Source organism: Phalacrocorax aristotelis, chromosome 8 (assembly GCF_949628215.1).
Source record: "Phalacrocorax aristotelis chromosome 8, bGulAri2.1, whole genome shotgun sequence".
Taxonomy (NCBI): Eukaryota; Metazoa; Chordata; class Aves; order Suliformes; family Phalacrocoracidae; genus Phalacrocorax; species Phalacrocorax aristotelis.
This window is the reverse complement of record NC_134283.1, coordinates 24,598,133-24,625,107: the sequence shown is the minus strand read 5'-3', so window position 1 is coordinate 24,625,107 and position 26,975 is coordinate 24,598,133. Positions and strand designations below refer to the sequence as shown.

The 26,975-nt window shown below is 42.5% G+C and overlaps 1 protein-coding gene across 5 annotated transcripts in view; it reads left to right on the top strand.

Moving 5' to 3' along the window:
• The window catches only part of CSNK1A1 (casein kinase 1 alpha 1), a 34,646-nt gene extending 15,647 nt beyond the window's left edge, over window positions 1-18,999 (top strand). The window contains exons 5-11 of one of the 5 annotated variants that reach the window (XM_075102041.1): window positions 2,080-2,163; window positions 5,431-5,570; window positions 8,776-8,854; window positions 9,848-9,922; window positions 11,175-11,281; window positions 12,143-12,255; window positions 17,480-18,999. In XM_075102041.1, the coding sequence (XP_074958142.1) occupies window positions 2,080-2,163; window positions 5,431-5,570; window positions 8,776-8,854; window positions 9,848-9,922; window positions 11,175-11,281; window positions 12,143-12,255; window positions 17,480-17,487 (606 nt within the window). In that variant the 3' untranslated portion in view covers window positions 17,488-18,999. Of the gene's footprint in view, window positions 1-2,079; window positions 2,164-5,430; window positions 5,571-8,775; window positions 8,855-9,847; window positions 9,923-11,174; window positions 11,282-12,142; window positions 12,297-17,479 lie in introns of those variants that run through there. The other 4 variants (XM_075102039.1, XM_075102043.1, XM_075102042.1 and 1 more) reach the window with 4 other exon arrangements.
• The last annotated feature ends 7,976 nt before the right edge of the window (window positions 19,000-26,975 follow it).

The following is a 26,975-nucleotide window of genomic DNA, read 5'->3' as shown; positions in this document are numbered from 1 at the left end:
GAGATGACTGTTGTAATAGCATTTTTTTTCCCCTCAAATATAAAGTCAAATCTTATCTTTGGCTTTGGGGCTGACTTCCTGGGATGAAAAGAATTCATGCCAATGTGGGAGCTCCTGACCTACCAGTCACTAGGGCATTAAATCTTGCATTGACAGACTGGTAAAGAGAATTCTTCAGCCATCAGAATTGTGGATATGACTAATAACTTAACATATAGATCAATTGCCTTTATAAATAAATTATGCGAATATGTTGATAGAAAACTGTTAAATTGTAGAGTACCTGAATATGTTGTACAACAAAAAATTGCTGTCAATATGCTTTGTGGAGGAAAAAAAAGGCAGGGTGGGGGAGCGGGCTGAGGTTGTTGCACTTGCTTGGATGGGTAAACGTAGTCAGAAGTGCATGTTTCCTGTTGAAAACCTTATATAGAAGAAAACTTTTAATTTTATTTTTAGTTCTCTTGAGTGAAATATGCTTAATCCTGCAATTTGTATGTCGAGCTCGGGCAGACAGGCAGCATTGGCAATGCATTAAGCATGCTACTTAATAGAAATTAACTTCAGGACAAATGTACGTGATCAAGCTGTTTATTGGAAGCAAGATTCCCACTTATCTTCTCTATATGCCATCCAAGAATGTCTCATCTCTTTAGGCACTACTAGTATTTAAAATGTTTACCTTTGTTTGCCTGTATGAATGCCAACTTCAGGGTCATCAACATTAGAAGGGGAAAGCTTGATTAACATAAGATAACAACTCTTGTCTGAAGAGGTGCAGTGCACTGAATGTTTAGATCCAACCATTGTTGGAAAAGCTCGGAAGTCCAGCTGAAAAGCAGTCTTTATGTAATCCTGTTGCTGTTAAACTTTGCTGTTCCCAAGTTTCATACTTTAACTCTGTAGAGCTCTATTTTTCTCTGCTGTGTCAAGCAGTTAGGCTCCTTATTATTCTGGCATGACTTAGAGTATAACTTAAACTTCAGTTTTTTTCCTAGTTTTAGTTTCTGATTTCCAGTTGCTGGGCCATTTTTCTATACTTCGCATAGTCATGCTAGGTTGGCATTGCTGCACTCTGTTTCATCTTGATGTGGACTAATGGCCTAGAAATTGCCGCTGTGCTTACTTTAGTGGAGGAACACATTAGATTTGCATCAGCCGAAATGAAAAACAAAATTGCCTGTAAACCATTGTATTTTTTCCCTTTAGTAGACTAGGGAGCCACGCAATGATGTGGTGGTAAAGTAAACACTGTCTATAGGCATGGGCTTCATTACTTTTGTAGGGTTTGAGATTAGGGAGGTAATTCTTGATGTGCAAACTGATAGGTTTACATGAGCTAAATGAGGAATGGGTTGCTTCAGTTTGGAACCAAGTGCTTTATCTAGGGAGCGCTTGGCTACCATAGAATATTTACTATGTTTCTTTTTGTAACTAACTGTAGTTTTGGGGTTTTTTGAGATGACTGTACACAGTTTTAAGAAAGTCAGCCACAAAGACTAGAATAGCATGGTAATCTTGTTCCAGTAGCTTCCTGTCAGTCATATTTTTAAAAAATTAAATTGAGTTTTTCAAATTTTAATTTGGTGATGGGGAGAAATTTTGCTCCCACCTTAAAAGACGAATTTTCAGCTCTGCTAGAAATAAGCCCTGCATGCTTATGAAAGTAAACTTTAAGGTGACTAAATGCCTTCTACCTCTTCCTTACTGAAGATTTACTTTTCCTAAATGTCTTTTGGGGGAAGGGCAGTTTGTGGAACCAAGGGATGCTTTTGTAAGCAAAACTTCAATTTCCTTTTTTAATAGTGCCAAATGTCACCATTGCTATCACTGGTCAAGGCAGTACAATTTTGGAGTGGCTCACAGTTGAAATTTACCTTGTCACATCTGTCAAATTTTCTCCTTGGAAAAAAAAGAACATTCAGAGTTTTTTGAAAACTACAGTGCTTGGTGGAAGAAGGATGGCATTTGGCTACCCTGTTCTTTCTTGAACGCCTCGGTGTTGCCTGTCTGCGCCGGCCATTGTTGCAATGTAAGCAATACTGTTTGATGCACTGCCACCCTCTATTGTTTGTTCAGTGTTTAGAATCTCCAGTGGGGAAGAGGAAAAGAAGCATGACTGTTAGTACTTCTCAGGACCCATCTTTCTCAGGATTAAACCAGGTCTGAACTGTCTCCTATTCCAACCTCAACCCCAAATTCATGTGCTTTATTTTTGTTTTGTTTTGGTTTTTTGTTTGTTTTTCTGGAGAATGTAGACCTTGCAAAAGCACCTCTTATGTTGGCATTATTCAGACATACTTGGCAAACATGTAACATTACTAAGATGTTTCCCTGTGGCGCTTGTTTAAATTGTGGAATTATTTCTAAACTTGATATTAGAGGGCAAAATGTATGTGCTTGATTTCATATGCAGAAGCAGGTTTCCTTTTTGCCTTTAAAACTCAAAGGCAATCTACTGAATGTGTAGGAGGATAGATGTGCCACCGTAGTGACTAGCAGGGCTTCTGTGAAGGGCTGTCTGCTTACCTTCCTGTAGGGTTCCTGTGGTGTCTTTGAATGCACGTGGAGTAGTTCTGTAATCACTTCACCCAGGCTCCTTCCCTTGCGGTATTTGTCAAAAATATTTCCAAATGTGTAATGAGGACTCTTATATTTTCATCCATTGTGCTTATAAAACGAAATTACTCCAACGAGCTGTGTCTTGGGGAAGCGTGATCTTATCTTGTCATGTTAAATATAGTATTCCTGACTCTTTAAGAGAAGATGAATTGGAGAGGAATGAAGACATAGGCCAGTTTGTAGCAGGACAGCTGGAAATTGCTGAATATGAATCATAGTTCAGGATTTTGGTCATAGAATCAGCCTGTAGCTTTCCACAATTATAGTCTTCATGTATTAAATCCCAGGCAGCTAGCTGTACACAAGCTGACAGGCTTCTCTGTTCTCTGCTATGGAAACTTTATCAGCTGGGGCAGAGGCTTTGATCTACTTCTCTAGTTGTTCTTGGCTAAAATCTTGCCCTACTTCTCCAGTTCCTGCTGATTGTGCAACAAACAGAATTAAGGTGGTACGAGGTTATCTGTGGCAATACATCCGTGTTCCTGCTGGCTGGCATCGGTACATTCTGTGCTCATCCAAATCAGGCTGTATCTTCCAGCCTAACTCTTTGCAAGATGGACTTACTCCTTTGCTTTCCACTCATCTGGAATGGGAAATACAGAATGAGCATAAGCTGGGAAACAGAGTAAACTTCCCCAGAGAAGTCAGTGCTTTAAAATAATATCCAGTTACTTGACTAGTGTAAAACAGGTGTGTGTTGCTGAATTGATTCCCCCTTTTTGTTTTTTAAGAGGCTCTACCCATATGTCTTGAAAGAATGCAGAATTACCTTGCTCAGGTCGAATATTGAGATCTTGTAGCAGCTGTGGAAGAGACAGAGCATCATTTATTTTTATAACTCATTTGAAGAAAGTAGTCTTACAGTGTCTGTGCTAAAAAGGGGTAGACATCAGCTATTATGTATCAGAGTCACACCTGCAGTGTTAACTATTTTGAGTCATGAACTGGGACTTTGTAAATAAATGTGCAGTGAAAATGTTCTGACGCTATAGTGCTTGGTTTATTCCCCTATAGTGTTTGGGTTTTTCCCTCCTTCTCAAGGCGTAGTATTTTGATGAAACTGATGGGCAAAGTCCCTGCAGAAGTAACTTGTGAACTGTACATCAGAGGCTGTCATCAGACCAGAAAGCTTTAGTCAGAAAATAAGATTGCATTTGAGCTCAGGCTTTGCTTCTAGGAAAGTTGCACTTACAGTATAGTAGTCACTTAGAAGCTGTATACTACCTGTTTTAGGAGTTTAGTATCAAAACAGCTACTTTCCTGGTAACTGGAGAACACGTCTGTACTCACTAAGTAAATAACTACCTCTAGTGGTAGCTGTGGCAGGTGCAAAAAAGGCAAGACCCCTGCCTTCCTTAACGGTCTGACCAGTGTAGTTTAAAAACTTGGTTTTACGTCCTCTTGCTCAAAGCATTCTGGGCTTTCAGGGTGACTTTCACTAGAACAGCAAATGTAGAATTGCTTTGCTTTGTGGTTGCATAGAAATCATGTCAAGGCTTCAACTCAAGGTTTTCTGCTCTGACATCAGTAGTTTAAGAAGGTTCTAGCTTTGTTTTTCCTGTCTAGACTACTATAGTTAGAAAATATTCTTCAGCCAGAATTCTAAAACATACCTACCATGCAATTCAGAAACTTTCAGTCTTTCAGTGTCTTTGATACTTCCATGTCAAGTGTTACTTTATAATTCAGAGCACTTCAGTGTGCCAGAGTGAGCCTTTGTTTCAGTCTTGGATGCAGCTATACCTGCATATCAATCTCCAGTACTTGTTTGCATTTAAAGCTGCATCGTCTGTTCTGGAATCACCTTTAAGAGGATACGGAATAGGTTTTTACTGAGAATTTCTTGAACCTTATGTCATCTTTCCATTATCTCCTTCCCCCATCCAAGTTACTTCTGCAGTATTCATTAATCTGTAGGGATTGTAGTCCTTGATCCTGTAGCATTAATCCAGCATTGGAATCGGGAGCTCAGCCTGATGATTTGTAGCTTGAAGACTGATGGCTAGAATTTGAAGTGTTCCTTACGTACTTCTGCCTCAGCTTTTTTTTGCCTAGTCCTGAAATCTTGTCATAAGAAGGTACAGTCTGTATTAACCTTTGTAGATAGGTTGTATGTTAGGATGCTAATTAGCACGCACTCAGTTGTTGCTAAATATCAAATCATTGGCAAGCTTGGTTATTAGAAACCTAAATTGGATTACATGTACTAGGTTCTAGCTTCCTGGCTGTATTAATATCATCAGCAAGTGTGTCATTGTGCTGTGATGGTGTACTGGTAGTCTTAAAATGAGCATATGATCGAAAGCAAGATGTCTTGTTTGCTGTTGAAGGTTTTGGCCTTATGCTCTGCAGAATGGCCAGTGTTAGAGACAGAAGAATACAGGATGTGCATCATTTGCATTAAACTGCTGAGCTGCCATTAACTATATGTGTAAACTGCTCTAGTGGGGGGGGGGTGTTTGTGAAGCGTGCTTTCACACATACTATTCATTCCTAAATTGTGCGCTGTAGTTATCGAGCTAATGTGATACCGACTACAACAGTAACATAAAACAGTTGCAGAACTAAGCTACAGATGCTGAGTAGCACAATCTAATCTATTCCACTGGATTGAGAAAAGGCTTGAACTAATTCACTCTTAAGTTTTCGAAGTGGCTAGTTAAAGCTAGTTGTGACTCTGCACTGCTACTTTGCTTCCTCTTAACTGTAGGCTGTTACATTGTGTGGATGCCTTAAAACGTAGCTAATGCCTAGTGAAAGATGTCTTGCATTGTATAAGAATATAATCTATTTTCATTTTTCTTTAAGTTATTCCTTATTGACTTTGGTTTGGCCAAAAAGTACCGGGACAACAGGACAAGGCAACACATACCATACAGAGAAGACAAAAATCTGACTGGCACAGCTCGATATGCCAGCATCAATGCACATCTTGGTATTGAGCAGAGGTGAGTTCAAGGAGATGACTGTGGTTTTGGAGGCTGCGAGATTCTTATTTGTAAGCTTCCAAAGTGTTTGAAATAATGTTATATGAGTAAGTGTGTATATCCCTTTGCAACTGCTTTTTTCTTTCTGTCTGCCTAGGCAAGGGGGTGTGTGTAAGATCCAAGCGACTGATTTGCTTCTTGAATAGAGTCTAAGTCTTGCAGGCATGAGGTGGATGTTTTGTGTACCTTTTTTTTTTTTTAAAGGATAAGGTATACTTTCACGTGAATCTCTGAGGACTTTCAGAAGTAAAATGGTGCACTTTCCTGTTTGTGCTGATATCCACTACTGCCACTACCAATTGGCTTGAGGTGCAATTTGTAGCCAGAAAGGGTATTCTAAAGCTGGTGTCTTTGCTGTCTTCTCACTGTCCCTTTACATCAGTTAATTATTGTTTATCCTTTTGTCTGCAAGAAGGACTTAAAGATCATCTACTTCACTGATGCTGTATTTTGGTTTCTGGTATACACAGCCATAGTTGTGTATGTATATATGTACACACATATGTGTGTGTATATACGTATTTATACATTTGAGCTTTGCTTGATCCTTTTAATCATGCTTTTATCATCTGATCAAAAGCATATTGCTGCTATGGTATCCTAGCAGCGGTCCAGCGGAGATAGCATTTTAGGTGTTCAAGTAAGGGAACCCAAGCTGTTCATGTAAGGGAATAGCTGTTCTAGCAGCTTATGGTGAAGGGAGGGAACTGCAAAGAACTACTACTTTTGAAATTATTTGGAGGTCTTTTACCATATATGCTGGTACTGGGAATTCTAATATAATTAGAAATATAGCTTGGTGCATGCTAAAAGCTACTGAACTGTCGAGGCAAACAAATAGCATATTCCTGTAATCAAGATGGTGCTTTAAAGTGCTCTATGTTTCCTCTTTGCTCTAATTTCCCTAAGGTTCCTTAAGTCTGTTTTATTGTCTGTCAGTGTCATTATTTAAGCCTACTCGACAGGTGGGTCAAGCAGGGTGAATGACAGGGGTCACTTCTAAAGTAAGTACATTTCATAGAACCCAAGCTGTTCATGTAAGGGAATAGCTGTTCTAGCAGCTTATGGTGAAGGGAGGGAACTGCAAAGAACTACTACTTTTGAAATTATTTGGAGGTCTTTTACCATATATGCTGGTACTGGGAATTCTAATATAATTAGAAATATAGCTTGGTGCATGCTAAAAGCTACTGAACTGTCGAGGCAAACAAATAGCATATTCCTGTAATCAAGAGAAACTTGATGGCAGAATATTTCAACTGTTAGTACTGTACTTGAACTGCTACAGAACATGCTTTCCTATATGTAAAGACACCTGTTCTCAAGGAGCTGTTTGCAATGTTATCCATTTCTCATTTTAGTAACAGAGTACTGTCCTGTTCTCCAAATCCTGAAAATAACTTTTATCAGTATACACTAAAATGTAATATATCCATTACAGAACTCAATGTTTTCTACTACAAAACCATAATAAATATTTAAAGCAGTGAACTGGATGGGGGATGGAAACTGTTAATCCCTATATTGCTTCTGAATTTACCACTGCCTTCTCAGAAAATATAACTTTGTCATGGCCCCATACCGGTTTGCTGAATCCTGTTGATGAATAAAATCTGCAATTCTAATAGAATTAATAAGTTTTGCAGGTTGGAATTTGTGGTCTTAGTATCACTTTCATCCCTCTGTCTTTGGCTGTGCTTTCATGTTACAGCTGAGATGACCTCAGAGCTAGCTGCTGTCAAGAGGGGTGAATCAATCTTCTCTTCCCTGCCTGATTCCTGGGCACAGCTAGGGCTTTTTTGGCCTGTGGTGAAATGGTTAAGGAAGCCAAGCTGATTTTCATGTGGAATAGCTCCCTGAACCGTTTCCCCAAAATGTCAGAGAGCTGGAATACAAGTTGAGAGAATGACAGGCAGGCCATTTTGGCGTTTGGGGTTATATTGGGTTGGCTAGAATATAAAGCATCACCTACAACTTCTTTCTTCTAATACCACAATCTGGAGGTAGATCTGTCCAGGTTCTTACAGATTGTTCTCACTTAAAGGGAGCTGTTTTACCCTCACCCATATGTTTAATCCTGTTTGCAATATCACTTTCAGCCTTTTGCTTCCTTATGGGACTAGTAGATACGTAGTCTTTCCTGCCACCATTTAAATGCGCTTTTTTTGCAGATCTGCCTGGGTGGCAAAGCAGCAGCAGCAATACCTGTCAGGTTCTCTTGATAAGGGAGCTGGGAGGAGAAAAAATCAGTTATTTTTGTGTCTCATGTTAAATAGATGTCAGCTGCAGAGGGGCAGTCAGGAAAAATCTGATTCTACCACAGCTGGGAAGATGCAACTTTGCCAAGAGGAAAAAAATCATGGAACATTTTTTCTGCTTCAGTGAACTGTACTAGCCTTAGCAATCATGAAAGCTGTGTAGCAAAATATGATGGTGTTCACATGGCTGAAGCATGGATCTGGAGCATATGCAGCAGAGAGAACATTTGAAGCCTTTTAGATGAGAGTTTGTGTGCAAATTCTCAGGGAGGTCTATGGATGGATAACTTCAGAGTTCTTTCGCTGCCTTGAAACTGACTTCTTGTGGGAAGTATGTAGAGGCACCTCTTTGCATGCACCTCTCTAAATACTGCTCGTCTTCTAAAAATCATGGAGACAATTCAGGGTTTGTTAACAAAAGTGAGGAAGGAAAGGAGTTACGCCCTTTTGGGGCTAGATGTCCAGTATCAGTCCCAGACTGAGACACGGTTCAAGGAAAACTCTTCCTTAATGAAGTTAAGGCTAATGTCATGTCTGTCTCCTACAACGCATTCCATGGTTCCTATAGGTAAAACTTTAGTTTCTAGTCAAGCTACTTAATTAGATGGGAAAGGCGTTCTAATATTTCATTTCTTAATTTTCTGAAGTTTCCATGTTTCCCAAATTATTTTAATGTAACTGCAGATGGAAACTTACCATGCACAATATCTACTGACTATTCCTTGCTTGAAAAATTAGTAGGATCTCCTTCCTGCTTTTGAAGACTTGTCACATGCCTGCCTGTGGAATCCTGAACACCTAGATGTCTTAGCTGTTTTATTCCTTGATTATTCTTTTTTTAATGCTTTTACTATTTGGGATAAAGTATGAAATGCCAAAATGCATAATTCATTGTGTTCTTTCTCTAGTCGTCGGGATGACATGGAGTCTCTAGGCTATGTATTGATGTACTTTAACAGAACCAGTCTGCCTTGGCAAGGATTAAAGGTAGGCTATGTTGCCTCCCTCCCCCCCGCCCCCCCTTTTTTTTGGTCATGTTTGGGTATCATGCTTCTGCCTGCTGACCTGGATAGGTGGTTGTATGTAATGTTTAGCTTCAGTTATACAAAGCAGCTTTTCCCAAGGCATGATATTTACAGGATGCAGAAGAAAGGATCTTTCTGCTTCTTGTGCAGCAGGCAAAATGTGTGTTGTTTGACTGTCTTAACATTTGTGCTAAACAATAGCTTATGTCATCTTTGCAAATTATTATTGTCCCATTGTAGGCTGAGGCCCTTTTTGGGAAGTAGAAAATAACACTGTTAGTGGCTTTTTGAATTGCTGTAGAGAGCATGGAAATAATCTCTCACCTAGCAAGTTCAGCTTTAGTGATATCTTTGGCCCAGTTTATGGCATGACTGAATAATTGTTAGCTGTAACAGACTTGATTCAAGTATTCTCATGTATGGTAGCCAAGTACAAGCCTGGCAAATATTTCTTATTTCTGTTATGTAGACTTTAGTGATTTGTTTTTGTTTAACTCTTCCTCCGTGCGAGTTGTGTAACTCAAATGGTGTTGCAGCTGCAAGTTTTCTAAGACAAGCAGCCTGTGAAAAACTAGAACTCTTCAGCTGCAAATGAATGTAATGGCTGCTTACTGAAACACAGGCAGCCGTTGAGTGGGTTACTGAGTGGGAATTAATAGAACTTTGGCAAATGTAAATGCAAGTCCAGTCTGTTTAACAGACAAAAGCAGCAGCTAGAACTACATGAGCTGTGCCATGTGATGGAAGCATTAGACTGCAACAAATGATATTAAACTGTGTCCAAATCTTAATACCAGATTGACCTTCATTCTCTTTGCAATAAGTGTGTGGGACTTGGTGATTTCACGTAAAATACTTCTGGTTGACCAAAGGATTTTTGTCATTTTTTTGCTACTGTCCTTGTTAATCCAGTGTTGCACAATATCTCTTACGTTGTGACCTATGTGTTCCACAGGCTGCAACAAAGAAGCAAAAGTATGAAAAGATTAGTGAAAAGAAAATGTCCACTCCTGTTGAGGTTTTGTGTAAGGTAAGAGTTTCCAAATGATGTCATACTGTGAAATGGGAGTTCTTTTATTTCTTGGTTTTTTTTAAACTACAGCCAATATATTAGACAGTCTTACATGGCATTTGCTGCTGAATAATACTTACCTGGCAGTTGTGAGTGCCTTGTGTTTGGCCACCCAGCAGGACTGCGAACATGTGTAACAGGCCAGGCGTTCGCTGCTCTTTCTCAGTGTAGTTCATGCCACCATCATTCCAGTTCTTGGTGACTGTCAGCTATGCAAGCTCTGCAGCTCTCTTAGGTGAGGCTTGTTTATTTCTTTAACTTGCACTGTGGAAGTTCTACATGTGCCCTATTAGATAAATAGAACCAAGGCAGAGCTGTATAGGTTGCCTGTACTTGGTTTTGCCTCTTCAAGATGGTTCATATAGTCTTCTGTATCTCAAATAGAGGATATAGTGGAATTGGATGTCAAGTGATCTTTAAAGCCATGTCACAGCATTATGTTTTTTCCAACGCAATCCTTTGGGTCTTAAGATTTCTCTTGAACCGTGGCAGCCACATGATTGCTAACAAAGGTCCTTGAGAACACATGGTAGTTTTTGCACAACAAACAGCAGCAGCAAGGATTGCACTTCATAGTTACTCACATTTATATACCCTTACAGTCTGACAGCATCTTCCAAACTGCTGAACTGTTATACCCCGTGTTTTCTTTCTTGTAGTAAAGCTCTATGCTGTATGCTATTACCTGTTTACATATAGGCTTTAATATAGCATTGACTGTATAAATATGTAAAGCAGGCAATCTCTGAAAGAGGTTTTTGTGGGTTAAGTCTGCACACTTAATAGTGGTAACTGACCTTACCTCTAGTATGTTCAAGTAGATTATCAAGGAAACGTGAGTGGGGTTAAGACACAGTTACAGCTTATTTCAGACACCTAGTTAATAAGAACTAGGTTTAACTAGGATGAATGAAGTGCTTTAAATGTGTTGTATGTTGAAGGCTTTGGTAGTAGAGGACATGTGACTGCAAAGCATACATCAGGGAACAATTCTGCAGAAGGAATGTTCCCCTGATAACTTGCTGATCATATCCACTTTCTGAAGTACAGAATAAATAAATAACTAGAAGCAAAGTGGAACTTACACTTCAGAATCTCCATCCAGTTTTTTCTCTGCCATTATAGACAGAAATACAGCCTTTCTGCCTTCTAACAGGGTTGTTAGAATTTTGCTGCAAGTCATGGCTTGATTAACACTGTTGACTTACAGGGATTCCCTGCAGAATTTGCCATGTATCTGAACTACTGTCGTGGCCTGCGCTTTGAAGAGGCACCAGATTACATGTATCTGAGGCAATTATTCCGTATTCTTTTCAGGTCAGTCTCAAAGTGGAAAAGTACAGAAAATTGTCAGTACTTTACCAGTTGATAACTGTTCTGTGGGACTTGTGCTGCAGAAAGCTGCTCTGTATGTGTGTGGCTGTTCTGTGACTTCCATTTCAGAGTCTGAAAAGCTGTTTAAAGGACCTTAAAAATACTGTTCAGTGTTTAATATGAGGGAAAAGATTCTGTTCTTTTTGCATTGCATAATCTGATCACTAATGCTAGAGGGTTGAGCCCATGCTTCAAGTTCTGTTGCAAGTAACTTAAGAAATTGGCCCGTTGGTAGAAGTGTTTGAACCTTTTTATGTTTGGAGATTGGTGATGGGACTAGCAGTGTGCCCAGGAGATCTGTGTTGTTGGAGGGGAATGGTGCAGTTTCATTGAGCTTGTCAAAGAAACCAGAACATAAACTCAACCTTGTGGAGTGAACAGTACCTGTCAAAAAAATAAGGCTGGTATTGGTCTCTCAAGAGTCCCCTCTAGGTTTCTGGAATCCAAAGCAATTTTTATTCAATGTTCTGCAATACTGCAGTCTTTCCTTAAAACTATATATATTTAAGAAAAAGAAGCTGATAGCCTCAATGCAGACAAATGGGTAAGCTGGGTTGTGAGGAAGTGCTGCTTCTACAAACTCCAACTTCAGTGTAAACAGTGAAGAAAATGCTGCTTGATGGTATTTGGTTTGCTTCAAAAATCCCTTTTAAGATAATAATACTTAGTGTTTATATACCATTCATAATCTCCAAAGCAGCTTACAAAAAGACTTAACCTCTAGTGCTGGGTTTTCAGCAAAGGCTTAGATTAGCAATAAGGAAGTTATGATGCGTTACAGTAAAGTATTTCACTCTCTTCCAGGACCTTGAACCACCAATATGACTACACATTCGACTGGACAATGTTAAAGCAGAAAGCAGCACAGCAGGCAGCCTCTTCCAGTGGGCAGGGGCAGCAGGCCCAAACCCCCACAGGCAAGCAAACTGACAAATCCAAGAGTAACATGAAAGGTTAGTAGCCAAGAACCAAGTGACGTTACAGGAAAAAAAATTACACTAATTTGGACAATGTCAGCAATTTAAGTGTTAGATCAAGGAGGTGGTTTAAAAAATATATTTGGCTGTTAATTTAAAAAGCAAAAACAAAAGACGTCCTTGGAGAATTTGACTACTAACTTTATACCAAAATGTCCTTGTTCTTCATATCATTTCTTCTGGGGATGTTGGGTCATTTTAACCACTGCATCTTTTGCTCCTGCATTAACCACTTTCCAAAAACAAGAAACTGACTTGGTGTTGGGAGTGTGACTTTTTTATTTTATATATACAAACATATATTTATATATATAAAAATATACAATACAATCCAAAATCCGAGACCTAACACTTCTTGAGTGATAATTCTCATTAACTAGGCAAGGATCTAGAGACTTTGGGTTCTACTCTGTTCTGGCTGGTATAGTGCTGTGGGTTTGCTTCTGTTCTGTATACCTCAAACATTGGAAACAGAAAATTGTGAATGATCTGGCTTCCTCCAGTGGGTTTACATTGAGACATCTGGTCTGGAGTTAAAGGAAAGGACCAGTGAGATCAAAATATCTTGCCTACATCAAGGAGTAATCCCAAACTGCTTTGGACTGCCAAGTCACAATTTTCTGATACTTCAGAATTTTTTGGATGCTCTGGGGTGGGGCTTCAGGTTTCTTGACTATTTTTAATGTTTCTAGGTTATGGTTTTGAAGGGAAATGTTGTGAAATGTTTGAGATGTAATTGTGTAAAAACTGAAAAATTGAGTTCTGAACAGACACGATTTTTTTTACATGCTCTAGAAGCTTTTTCTTTCATGATGTAAATCTGTTAGTGTTAGTCTAGTAGGTCACTAGAGTGAAACTGCTATAGCTAGGGACTACTACAGCCAGTTTTGTAACGAAAGTGATTTCTAAAGGTGAGCTGTGGATAAAAATTGAAGCAATGAGGTTGTTCAAGTGAGAATAGAGAAGCTATGTTTAAATTATGTACTGAGGTATTGCTAGCACTTGCTATTCTCCAGTACTTTCTTGTCTTTACTCTCACTTTATATGCATAAAATTATATATAAAACTAACATGGCAGACTTGAAAGTCAAAGAAATGCAGATGTGTTTATAATAAACTCTTCCAAACATTGTTTTTCATGTATTGTGGCAGCATTCAAACATTACCATGTGGCTTTAGTCAAAAGAGCTATCCAAAAATATAACACTTCATCCAGAAAAAAGTAGTAAAACAATCTGCTGGTCTTCCCAAGACTCAGTCTGAAATGGTTTCTTGAAGAAAAAAAAAAAAACAATAAGATACCATTAAATGTCAGATTCTTTGGGGCATAGGGACTCCAACTTGTTTTGCTGGAGCCAACAGATGTTACAGCATTGAAGACTGTAAACCAGTTCCTTCAGCTGGAACACCGGAATGTAGCAGACTCGGTGATTAAGCACCCGGGCTGAGATTGCTTCCTGAAATACAGAACCTATGAGTGGAGTTCGGAACCTACTGCTGATCCCAGCCCAATGGCAGGGTGTGGAGAGTTTGGCAGTTAGAGCAGGAGAAAATAATCTCAGCAAAAATGTGGATTCTTCACAATGGCTTGGGCTTAAAGTGAAGGTCATACAGGAGGCGATGATCTGTAAATGGATGGACGCTACCCTGAATCAATTTGTATGCACTTGAAATACTGTTGCTGGTGAAGTATTCTGAGCTGTAATGTGCTACTGTCCTGGCTCAGGCAGTCTCTGACCAAGGGCTGTACCATAAGTGAAGAAAAGGTTGTTATTACCTGACTCCACCTTCTAGTGATGATTTAGTGACAAAGCACAAAGCTGCAGCTGACTGACAAGCATGAGTAATGGGGAAGCTGTCCTGCGGTTGGACCTCATAGACCATTTCTGTTTCTTGATGGACATTCCTCATTGCACTATCCTTTGATAAAGAGGCCCATTGCTATAGCTGTGGGGAGGTTGCTGTTTGTCTAGCTAAATTTCGTTGGCCTTTGCATGGAGTAACAGTGACTCCCTCCTCTCCCCTCCCCATCATGAAGAAAAGGCTTGTGATCTTTGGACCCATCAAGCTGTAATGTCAGCAAAGCATTAAAGTAGTGCATGTCAGGCATCTGAAGACTTCCCCAGCTTCCTAAAATAGTTAGCTTAGTCTATTCGTCAAAGAAAAGATTCCAGATTTCTAAAATCCTACATGCCTTTTTGTTGGGAATATGGCCTGTTAATGAAGGTTTTTCTGAAACCAGCTAAGCTCAGGCAGGAAGCTGTGTGGCTTATATGTTGCTGTCACATTGAAGATTAATGAAAATACCTGGTTATTTTTTCCAGAGTTCAGTTAAAGCCTTATGTACTTGCTGTAGCAAAGCCTATGCTGAAGTGGCTTAAAAGGCTTCACGGGATCAAATTATACCCCTCTGGTAACCATATCCAGTTTAACAAGAGTACTGGAAGTAGCAGTTTACAGGTGCATTTATTGGTTGAAATCTTACAGTAATACTGTATAAGGTGCAAGTACTATTGAAAATGTGCACCTGGGGAGGGTAGTGAAATCTTAATTCTTTCAGTCAATGTCCAGAGACTTTAATGACTTAGATTGTTTGGCCAGTGTACTTATTTATAGATATTCCTGGCTGCCATAGCTCAGATCCGTATTAAACCATCTCACTGAGTCCTGTAGATTATTCAGGCTAAATATTCTGTTTGGTTCCAGGGTAGCCTGTTCTGTCAATGGCCTTTTTTCTCTTTTTTTCTTTTCTCCCTCGTCCCTCTCTGGAACCCCATGCAGTGTCTTTTGTAACAGCAAGATCAGCTGGTTTTGAACCTGGGAGAGGTGAACCGTTTCAGCAGACAGAGCTGCTCTGCTGACTCTGGGAAGTTTAGCTCTCAGTCTCTTGACGGTGCAGCAGTTGTTGAGGTGTGATTTGTAACAATGCTCAGTCAGCTCCCCTCAGTCATAAAACTGACGCAAGCAGTCAATTCCCAGGATAAAGTCTATCAGTTCCACTTGTGAGATGTTTTTATTCACTTAGGTATTGAGTTCTGTAAGCCTGTCAGCAGTCCCATTAGCATTCACCGGACACCTATGGTCATGGCAGTATTTTTCAGAACAGACTATTAGTTCAGTACTTGAGATTTAGCCAGTTGACAACTGAATACTTCTCACTGCTTGTCCCTGCAGCTACTTAAAAGAGAAAAAGCTTAAACACCTCAAGTAGAGGAGCTTCTTAGAGTATGATGGTACAGTTACTTTCCCCTATTGATCAGCTCTGCAGCTATTGCTTTATTAGTACCATTTGAGTATCCCTCATATATCATAATGGTTATCAGAGTTTCAGGTAACATTCTGGAGGGACAAGGAGTGATGAATGTGCAGATTTGAGCTGACCCTGTATGTAGTGAAGATCTATTAGGGAGATGCTGGCATAAACTCCTCAGCACGTTCTTCATACTGGCAGTCTTGTGTGCTATGTGGATGTCTCAACATTTCATTTGACAGCTGTGGTTGGGCTCTGTTTGGGAACACTTCTGTGTAGTCTTAATAGGACTTGCAAGGGATGTTGTGGGTTGAATCCAGTTCCCTATTGCTCTCTGTAGAGCTGGGCTTTCTCTTGCCTGTAATACCTTAGATTTGAGGTATTCTGGCAAATAGCAGCATATCACTTGTTAGCATGTCCTTTGTCTTCAGGTTCAGGATCCCATTTTCATTTGAAATGCCCAGGTTGTAAAGCAGTGAGTTGACCTGTTTCTTTCCACACTGGGAGCACACTCTTCCTTTGTTGCCTTAGTTTTGGCTGCTTTGATGGAGAAAGTGGTTCAAGTGATGAATCAGTGTTCAATGCTGAACACACTAAATGGAAAAACTGTGTAACTCTTGTATGCATTGAGTAAAGGTTACGGACAACTTCAGTTCCACTGGTATACGGAATCACTGGGCTTTCTGTGAGGATTTGCACTGAAGTGGGAATGACTGTCTTAATTCTGGTGCAGGATTTTTTTTGTTAGAATTGCTAGTGTTGGATAGAGAATTGTCCTTCAGTGCAATAAGATGGGTTCAAACAAAGCTATTGAATCTCTTCTAAATTACCTGTAGCCTATTCTGGAAGAGTTGAAGCTCTCCTCTGTGTACTACCCAGATACATTTTTGATTGAATGGCAGGCTATGTTTAAGACTTGTTTGCACTTGCTTCTTTCTGGATGACAGCACAAGCCATAGCTGAGGTCAGGTCTGTCTGTATTTCACTGTGAAGAGATTTCTCTTGCAAAAACTCAGGGCTGTTGCTGAGGTGACTTCAGATTTCAGCAGAATACCATGCTGTTTGGAGGGCATCCAGAATGGAGACTCACTTGGCAAAGTATTTGTTTGAGACTCCTGTTACCTCGTTAAAGCACAGTGCTGCTACCTGAGTCACCAGAAATAAGTATATAAGCAGTCACATGAAGAGCAGACTGGCTTAGCTTACAGTAACTGGTTCTTTGAGATCTGTGTATGTATTCCTTCACTCCCCCTTTTCCACAATGTCTTGAACTTGTAATTTGGAGTACTGCACTCTAAAAGCATTGTTCTTGATGCCCCACCTCTGCTGTCGCATGAGTTGTTTCACTTCCAAAGACAGAAGGTATGCTGGGTTCCTAGTTGCTGTCAAAGGTTCTGTTTTGATTGCTCAGAGCGTCGTACATGTGGGCATGTAGTGAACACCAGTTACTGTAAGGTAAGTTATTCCTGTTCCTTCCGTGTGATGCGTCTCTGAAAAGTATTACTGCAATCAGATGACAGCTTGACTTTCAAGGATATAAACACGAGACATTGCAGACAAGTAGAAAACAATCCTATGAAATTACATCCTGCTTCCTAGTGGCAAAAACACATCTTGTTTTCAAACTGTTGGTCTGAATTCCTAGTTGAGGATTATGACATCCAGCTGGTGCATAAGCCTGTCTTCCAGTGCAGCAATAGGTGTGAGGGGGGAGGGGGGGGGGTGTGTTTGAGCTAAAGGGTGGTGGCAAATGCTGGTTAGCTTTGGAAGTGGACACGAGGAACTCTGCAATTCTGAGACAGAGCAGCATTTTCCCCTTTGAATGACCATAACTGATGTTTAATTCTCCTTCTGTGAAGGCTGTTTCCCATTTTCATCCCGTATCAGTAAATTGCCCTTGTGTTTATCTTGCAGGTTTCTGAGCATGGCGAGGATGGGACAAAGCAGAGCAGATCGGAGCAGGACTTGTCACTCCCCAAATCCTAGAAATTTTAGTTCATACGTACACTTGCCAGTGGCTGTGGGCAACCATTTACTTGGTGTAAAGAACTTACTATCAGTATAAACTGGCTCTGGGCAGTGTCAATGATGCTGCACTTTGAGTTGTAGCAGCTGTAATTGTGAATATTACTGAGATAGTGAAACATGGTGTCCAGTTTTCTATTGCATTTTTTCAAGTGGAAAAGTTAACTAATGGTTGACACACAAGTGGAGAAAATTGTGCATATGCCAATTTTTGTTACCTTTTTACTTTGAACTACACTGCTTATGAGATCTCATTGTTTTGGAAGAATGGCATGAACAGTCTTCGGCAACAGTTGTGAGCATTTACAATTATCACAATTGAGCACTCTTTTCTGGTTATTCCTCCCTGGGTTTTGAAAGTTGTACACTTAAAACATTCTTAAAGTTGTTGGCTTCTATGTGCAACATACCAAGCCAGCTGACATGGTAGTAACCAAAGATTCCAGTTTTTAAGCATATGAAAGACTCTGCCTGCTTACCTGTGCTAGAAATAACAGCATCTAAAGTGAAGACTTAAGAGAAATTTAGCGACTACTAGATAATCTTTAGGACTCTGCATTAACTCTATAATGTTCTTGGTATAAAAGGAAAAACAGCATATTTGTCACAAAATTTAGTTAACATCTTACAACTGAACCTGTATGTAAGTTGCTTAGATAAATGTAATCACTGTAAACATCTATATGATCTGGGATTTTGTTTTTATTTTGAAGCGGGAGCTTTTTTGTTTACAAGTTCATTAAAAAACTAAAAGCTGTTTCTGTAAGGAAATTACATTTTTTTAAAAATTTGCCTTGTTAATTCAGTTTGAAAAATCTACATTACCCTGTTTTTAAACCAAGTTTCGAGGCCATTTGTTAAGCAAAAGAAGTCATATTTCTTTCTAAATCATTTTAGATTTAGTGTTGTAACTCTTCCTCATTTTGTTTTAAAATAAATTTTGTATTTTTTCCTTGATGGGGAAGGGGCAGTCTTGCATTTTTATAACTTGTTGTTTGAGACCAGCCCTCTCTACTAAAATTGGATTTTTAAAAATGAAATGGCATCTTTTGCAGACCTGGTATTGGCAGGCTCTGAGCATTGCCGTGCCATGCATTGGCTGGACTGACTTGTGATTGCTAGTTTTGAGAAAAATTTGAATGGAGTATTTGGATGGCTTTAAACCAAGGCATTTTCTTTCAAGTTCTTGTGAAGTGGATATGACCAGATTTATTCTTGTTCTTTGGGGACAGCCTCGCACCATGCAGAGTTCACATTGGTTACTGCCCCAGGCTGTCTTCCTTCTCACTCCTATTCTAGCCCAGCTGAAAGAAAGAAATACTTTTATTGCTGGTAATTCTTTAACAGTGTAATTTATTCCTTTATAGCATGTCAGAATAAATTAAAAAAAGTCTGAAAATGCTGCCAGATGCCTATTGTGTAAATGTTGTTTGTGTGTTAGCCTTTTAGACAGTTTCCATGCATGTAGCAGAGTTCCTGCTCACAGTACATACTTCTACTGTTTGAAAAGGTCTTTCATTTTGAAAACCATTTCTTTAAGGTCATAAAACTTACACCGTCCACTCTCTGTCATGGAGTGGTAATGTGGATTAAGGCTGCACTCCTGTGTGGTCACTATGCATACTCTTTATGAGAAGGATCTGCCCTGAGATGATGTTAAACTTTAGCTGGAGAACATTGTGTGCTAACAAACATTTATGTAGATGATCTGGGAGTACAGGGAGGCAAAAAGTCTGCCAGGCTTCAGAGATACTGGTGCATATTGAGAAACTTCAAGTCAGAGTGGTCTCTCTGCTACCTGGAAGGTGGAAGAAGAAATGTAGCTCATTTTTCTGGCTAGGATGTTTTTCTACACTCTTGAGTATTGCCCCATCTGAATAGGATGCTTTACAAGCAATGTTTTCATATGAAAAGTGGTGTGTTTCTAAGAACTGGTATCTAGAGTACTATATTATGTCCTTATATATCATTTCACTGTCTAGGCAATGCATCTGACAACATGCATTAGCAGAAGGGGAAGAAGCATCAATGAAATGCCGCCTTGGCAGCTGTTTTCAGAGTGGCTGCTCAGAATTGTTTTGGCATCACTTTTCTTGCTTTGACATGAGATACTCAAAAGTCAGAGGAAATAATTTGTTTTTGGGAGAAGAAACTGTTTCCTCTGTCCATTACATTTATTCATGACTTGATGAGGGTTGTAAAACTGTAGAAACAAAAATGCCCGTGATAAGCACTGTAAGCAAGAAGAGTTCATATGTTTGGAGTGTCAAAATGCCTTGGTTTGCAGTTCTGAAATCTGCAAGCGTTGTCCTGTGGAGGAGCACGGAGTCCAGTTAGTTGTTCAGACGTGGTGTGTTAATAGACTTTATTTCTGCACAGAAGTGTGAGTTCAAACTGTCAGATGTGTCATGCTGCTTTGCAGAAAGCCAGCCTGCATCAGATGTGCTGAACAGCGAACAAGATGGCAACCTTCCTTAAAGAGATGCTGTGATACTGAACACTCATTTGCTGTATAATCTATTTGGTTTGTAATGAAGACTTAAAATTGAAAGCATTAAAAACTGTGGATATTGACTTCTGCTTGCAGCTCTGCAAATCGTTTGTGTTGGAAGGTTTACTCTTACCTAGTGTCCTGATGCAAAGTCAAAATCTTGTGCAAGCAATCCCAGGCCGTTTACAAGTAATTATCATTATAACACAGGCCATAAAGCATAAGAACTACAACCTCCTGTTCCCTGGAAAGTGCTAGAATTCAGGTAATGACTGACAACAGGCTCTTAGTTATCTTACTAAACTGTGTACAGGGTTTCAAAGCAATTTATTAACCTCCTTAAACAACTCGGAGAGGCATCCTAAGGCTACCTTCTAAAGAATCGCTGAATTTGGAGCATGGAGTGCTCTTATGTGCAGCGTGCTGGTTCATTATTTTTAATCTATTGATGCTGTTCCTTGTTACAGGCAATTGAGAGCAGTTTTTTTCTTCTCTCATGAAAGGCTCTGGAAGAAGTGCAGACAGGTCTAGGTCTCAGTTATTAGTAATTCAGTAATGTCGCTCTCACTGCCTTGTCTACTGTTCTGCATGGTGTTGAGTATTGGTAATAAGTGATGAATTCAAGCCCTGGTTGTGTTGAAAACACTGTTGATCTCAAAGTTAGATATGTTTCTGGTAGGTGTCAAGCCTGTCCAGTGTGTGCCATCCTAACTTTCTTTGATTTTTCTTTGTTATTGAATTATATCTGTATGGGAGTTATTTTTTGAGCTTAGATGTTGACTTGCTCCGCTATTGCATTGTTCTGCCTGTTCTCGCAGTTGGCTCTTACAGGTGCATTGCTTACAACTTGCAGGAACTTGTGTTGTGTGTGCTGTGCTTTTCTTAAAACTGACTGCAGCAGAGGTGAGGGTGCCTCAGTTGTAGCTGTGCTGCTCTGAGTGGGAGGTTGGGCTAGGTGCTTCCCTGCAGACCCTTCCAGGTGGAATTTTTCTCTGATCCCAAGTTGGCTTTTTGCATAAGGCTATAATTTTTCTTGACAGCATTCTCCAATTTAGAAGATATTTTGCTTAGCCAGTTCCATCAGCCCCATCTGCTCCTTACTTAATCACAGTGAAATCATGATTTCATATCCGCTTGATGTCATAATAGAAGTTTGAGCATGGCAGGCTCCAGACAAAAAGGAAAAGTGGGCTGGGAGGAAGAGCTCTCTGCTCTGAGCACTGATGCCTCAGGAAACATGAGGCAAGGGATGACACAGAGGAAGTACCCACCCCCCTAACAGGGCCTGTGAGTAGAAGGACTACTATTCATGGCTGTTCTAATGTGGAAATGGCTCTTTAATGTATTCCTTATCCCGGGCTGAACAGGAAAGGGGGTAGGGTGGTATCAGCTCTCTGTGCAAAGAATTGAGATTGACTGTTTTGCTAGGACGCAAGGACTATCATTCTCAGCTGCATTAACAAAGCTTTTTAAAATAGACCCAGGACTGTGTTGTTAGCCATGGAGGAAGGGGTGGTGTGTTAAGGGAAGGCTGCTTCCAAAGCACAGGACTCTGTCCTTGCATTTAAAGGAACCACAGTGGGTTCAGCTGCTTTGCAAAGCTCAGTACTAAAGGTGTGAAAGCTTTTAAGATGCTAACTTGAGGTTTTGCATCATGTGAGATATTCTTAGATGTGACTGTTGCTAGTGCTGAATTCGGGTAGCTTGAAATCAGGAGGAGCTAGGGAGTATTCTCACACCAGACTCCAGTGATTAGGCTTCCAATTATTTTTGTCCATAAAAGTAACTGCAAAGGCGATGTAGTTCCTTTTTCAGGGAACAGCTTGGCATTTTTGTCTCAGGCTGCTTCTGGAAGGACCTGACCACACTTAGGACTAACTGCTGTTTTCCCTCCCTGGGAGCCTTTTAGTTCCTGTTGATAATGTGGATTGTTTTTTTGTAAATGTAACTGGTCTCAACCTCACTTCTTTCCCTTCCTGAGGTTGAAGGATAGCATCATCATCTACAGCTGGTGGAGAAGCTCTTTCAGAACGGCTGTGTACACTGCTTGTGTCCCAAAGAGCAGGCTCCTGGCTCCCTGTACTGCTACCTCTTCACCACCACCCTTGAAACCAAAGTAGCTGTAGGCTACTTTGCAGGTGACGGACTTCGAACTTTTTTTAGTGAAAGCAATTTGAGATGATTGGAAGACCCTGAAGGAGTGTACATGCTGTCGTACAGGGTAGATGGGCTTTTGAGCTTTTCTTGTTGCGGTCAAAGCCCCTGTATGTAATGATAAATCTGGGCCTTATCCTTTACAGCCCTGTAAATACACAGGGCAGGTGCTCCACTCTGCACACCTCAGATAACTGGCAGAGGTGGGGCAGTGGTACTTGCATGACTCGGCTGTGCACTGTGGAACCTCATGGTCCGCTAGACCAGGGGCATGATGAACAAATCTTCCCTTTCCCTTCCTTGTACCTTGGATGAGTCCTTCATATGTTGCTGTGGCACAGAGATGTGCAGTGGGACTTTCCAAATGAGACCATCAGATGTTTTTAACCAAGAACCTGTGGGGTTTAGCACTGGTCTCCTTGGCATTGCTTAACCTGATGTCTGTCTGGCCTGCCTTTGCTGCTGCACACACTTCTCGTGGGTTTTGTATGCCAGCTGGTAACTAATTCTCAGCAGCGTGGGTGATTTTAAAGATCCTTGAGCCCATCTCTATACAACTACAAGGACTGACACTTCACAAATTCTGCTGTCTCCAGGTAGGTACAGGGGGCTGACCAGAACCAGCTTGGGGCTTGCAGCTGGCTCCAGTGTTCAAAAGCAGTTTCTCATTGCTGGCCCCTAGCTGGACCAAGCTGGCTGGCCTCTGCTGCTAGGATTTGCCAGATCTTTGTGGCAGCTCTAGGTAGGGCTTTGCCCAAGCCAGGCAGAGAGGAGCAAGGATGTGTTTTGCCTGCCTTGGTGTTCAGGCAGGTAAAGTCAGGCAATGGGGGAGGAGAGCAGAGAGGTAAGGCCAGTTTCTAGTCCTATGAGATGAGGAGAATCACTTAGGCAGCAAATAGATTCATTCATGTGTATTGAAGGCTTCCCCCAGCACAGCTTTGGCTTGTGCTGTGCTCGTTCTTCCTCCTTAGTGGCTGATGCTGTGGCAGCAGCTGGTGTTGGGCCAGGACTGTTCACAGCAGGTGTGTCTGGGTTAGGGTTACCTGGTGGGGTGTGTGTTCGTGTTCCTTTGGCGCTGGCACTTACATTATATAAGTTGGACCTCGGGTAACTGAACAACAGGTATGGCCAGAAATTGCTGCTGACTCACATCCTGGAAGTGCTCGCCTTCCTTCCTGAGACCCCTTTCTTATGGGGGAGCAAAGGAGAGGAACCCAGCTGTGGCCATTCTTCCCTTGGGCTGCCCAGGAAGTATTAACTGAAGGCTTTTATTAGACAGGCTTGTGCTACAATGGCCCTGCTGTGCTGCTTGCATTTGGGTAACCCAGGAGCACCAGTGAACCCTGTTTGCGTCGCGCCCCTGGTGTGGGAAGGTGCTGCTGTGCTAAAGCTGAGCTGATGCAGTCATAACAAGTTCCTGGCTGGCTAGCCTGAAGCTGTTGACAAATCCCATAAACTGATGATGGGTATAAGTCACTGTTAGTGACCTTTCTCCCTCTTGCCAACAGCTCTTTCCATTGCACCTCTTGACCTTCCCCGTACCTGCTGGCGGGGGGTTCCCAGCTGTGGGGCAGTGCGGGTGGGATATGAGCTGGGCGTGGAGCCATATGCTGCCTGCTGGGGCTGGCTTGTGTGCCAGCAACCAGCAGGCTCTGGCAGTGTCTGTTAGTGTGTTCCCAGGAGGCAAAGCACAGGCTTGGGTACTTGATGCTGATCAGAAGTGGCTTGGTTTTGCTTCTGAAAGTGCAAACAGCTTGTGGAGTCTGATCTGTGCTGGGCTCAGCCTTTCCTAGTGAAAGACTGATGGGGTGTGTTGGCCCACTTCTCCTGCTCCTGTCTTGTCTCCCAAAACCCCAGCTGCAGGCAGGTGTGGCTGCATGGGCAGGGTCCCTTCAGTGCCCACAGAGAGGTCGATCATGGCACTGGACAGACTGGCTCAGTTGTAGCTAAGCAGCTCTCCCTGGGCTGTTTTTTTCAGGGAAGTACTTAAACATGGGTGACAAGGGACACCTGCGTGTCCCTGGGACACACAGTACAGGATGTGTTTAAATGTATTTATGGCCCTTCATGGGGCAGGAGGCAATTTCTCTAACACGAGCTGTGTTCCAGTGCCAAGATAATTGGGGGCAGCTGTCTGCCCCTCTTCCCTCAAGGACTTTGTCCCCAGCCTTGGGAAGTCCCGGGGGAGCTGCCTGGTCCCTGTCCCCTGGTGAGGGAAGACATGGTACTGCCTGCTTGCTGGTCTCCCCTTCTCCCCTGCCTTGGTGGTGGTCCCATGGTTCAGCAGCCAGGCAGGCAGTGCAAGCAGAGCCAGTGCTGCTCTGCTTTCCTCAGCAGGGTTGCTGGGTGACAGATAAACACAGCAAAGGCAGAGGTGGTGGGGCCAGCTGCCCTTCACCCCCTCTTCATTGAACTGGGACACAGCTGTGCCCAGCAGAGCCCAGCAGCTGAGGAAGCAGTGAGGGACTTTGTTTGAAGGGCAAATGGCCCTGTGCTTGGGGCATGGTGAGCCCCAGCTCAAGGGCAAGAGCAGCCTGCCTTGCCTCAGCCAGGTGTGTGGCACACCCTGGTGACCCTCTGCAGGGCTCCTTGCCCAAGGCCGGGGGGGCTGGTGGCTGCAGGAGGTGGCTTGTTTCTTACCCCAGTGTTGAGTTTGGCTACCCAAAGGAGCTCCGCTGCTGGAGCAGCTGTGTGCTGAGCCTCCCTGGGGCTGGCCAGCCCAACTCAGGGTCACACTGCTGTAGTATCCTTTCATGCCACCATGTCTATCAAACACCCAGTCTGCAGCAACTTCCCTATAACCTCTAGGAAGAAGCCTGAATACAAGACACTGGAGCAAGTAGGGCATAGGCAAGCCTGTCGCATGCTTGTCTCTTTCTAGGTGTCACATGGTGCTTATGTGGAGCATGGTGGCAAGCCTGTGAGGTTCTAGTATGTGCAGGGCTGCAGTGGGGTGGTCTCCTGCAGTGCTTGCAGGCTCTGGCAGGTAATGGGAGAGAAAAGTGGTGCTGGGAGCAATCCTGCTCCTCTAAATAGCTTGCCAGCTGCTGTTTGTTAATGTGGCTGAGCTGTAGTCCTTTGGGAATGTGGGGTACTCGGGATCAGTGTTGCAAGGGGAGCTTGGTGAGATGGGAAGGAATCTTAAACCCCAGGGAACACTTTCTAGGAGAAAAGTGCTTGTGCCCAAATCCCATTTCTAGAAGGGAGGGCAGCCTCCTGTGTGGATCTATGGCTGGTTTTATTCTTACTGCAGTAATCAAGCACTGGGGCTTGATTACAAGTCCTGATCGCGGCCTCTCTGCCAACATCCTTGGAGCTAAAGGCTCAGCCAGCTCTATGTCAGCTTTCTTGACAGCTCTTCAGCTGTCCTGGAGCTGGCTGCTGGCATCCTGAGGGTGTTGCCCTGGTCTGGAGACCTGCATGTCTGCTCTGGAGTGGGTTCAAAAAGCACTGGCTCAGCCCAGACCTCAGTCCCATCTGCACCCTGATGATCTCCCCTGTGGCTGGGTCCTCACCCTGGTGCTAGGGAGCATCCGCGAGCATCCTGGCTGTGTGGGGTGAGCTGCTGCAGAGGTGGTAGTGTAACTGCTGCAGCAGCTCTGCTCCCAGCCTGCATGTCAGCATGCCTGGTGGGATCGGAAAGCTGGAGATGTCCACAGCAGGGCCACCTCTGCAGGGCTTGCCCTGCTGTCCTTGGACCTGCAGCTGTGTGCCAGCAGCCTCTTTGGGAAAAGCCCTGATTCTGCTAAACACCCTGTGGATGATCTTATGTGCACACAAAGCAGCTGAAGCCTTAAGCTCATCATTGTGCCTGGCTGCCAGGGCTGTGACAGTCCATGGAGCTGTGCCCCAAGTGGGGTGAATGCCAGGGGACCTGCCATATCTTTCTCTCCCCAAGAAAAATGTTTCCTGCAGCGCTTTGCAGACAGGGGTTTGGAGGTGCCACTATGCCAGGCTAGCAATGGTGCTGGAGGCTGGCTGAAGTGTTTCAACAGCTCTGCTGCAAGACCCTGTAAAGGAGATGTGGGTGGTCCAGCAGCACAGGCAGAGCTGGGTCAGGGCTTGCCTCCTCTGTGGGTCTGCTGGATCAGCTGTGTCTCTGCCAGCTTGGCTAACCTGTTGCTGCTCTTTGGGGCATAGGCAAATGTCGGTGCTGCTTTGCACATGGGTCCAAAATGAAGTAGTGAAAGAGACTTTTATATCAGCCAGATAACACAGCTCAGTCTGGCTGCCCTCTCAAACCCACCCACCCGGTTCTGGGGTCCCCACAGTCCAGCTCAAAAAATAACATTGCTTTTCTTTCAGATGGGGTGAGAATAAACTGCTTGTTGCTTCAGCTCGCATCAGGAGGAGCGTGGTAAATCCCTAGTGTCTAGTCTGACTTTGCCTGATAGCTGGAGTAGGGAGGTGTTGCTGGTTGAAGGCTGAGTGCAGTGTGGGAAGTGCTTTGGATTAAAACGTGTGAGCTGCCACCCAGTCTCCTTCCTGCAGAGAGGCCCCCAGGTGCAGTGTCTGCTCCTGCTGGGGTTGGTTTGGGGCAGCTGGCTTTCCCAGGCTGCAGAGCAGGAGGGGAGGCTGCCAGCTTGGGGCAGCACCCTCTAGGAGGAGAGGTACACACCTGACTTGCACGTCCTGTTAGATAAGCTCTTTTAATGTGCTTGCAGGGTAGGACCAACACCTACCTTTCAAAGCTGCCATCGAGTTGAAGCACTGCTCCTGCTGTCAGCAGGATTTCATCAG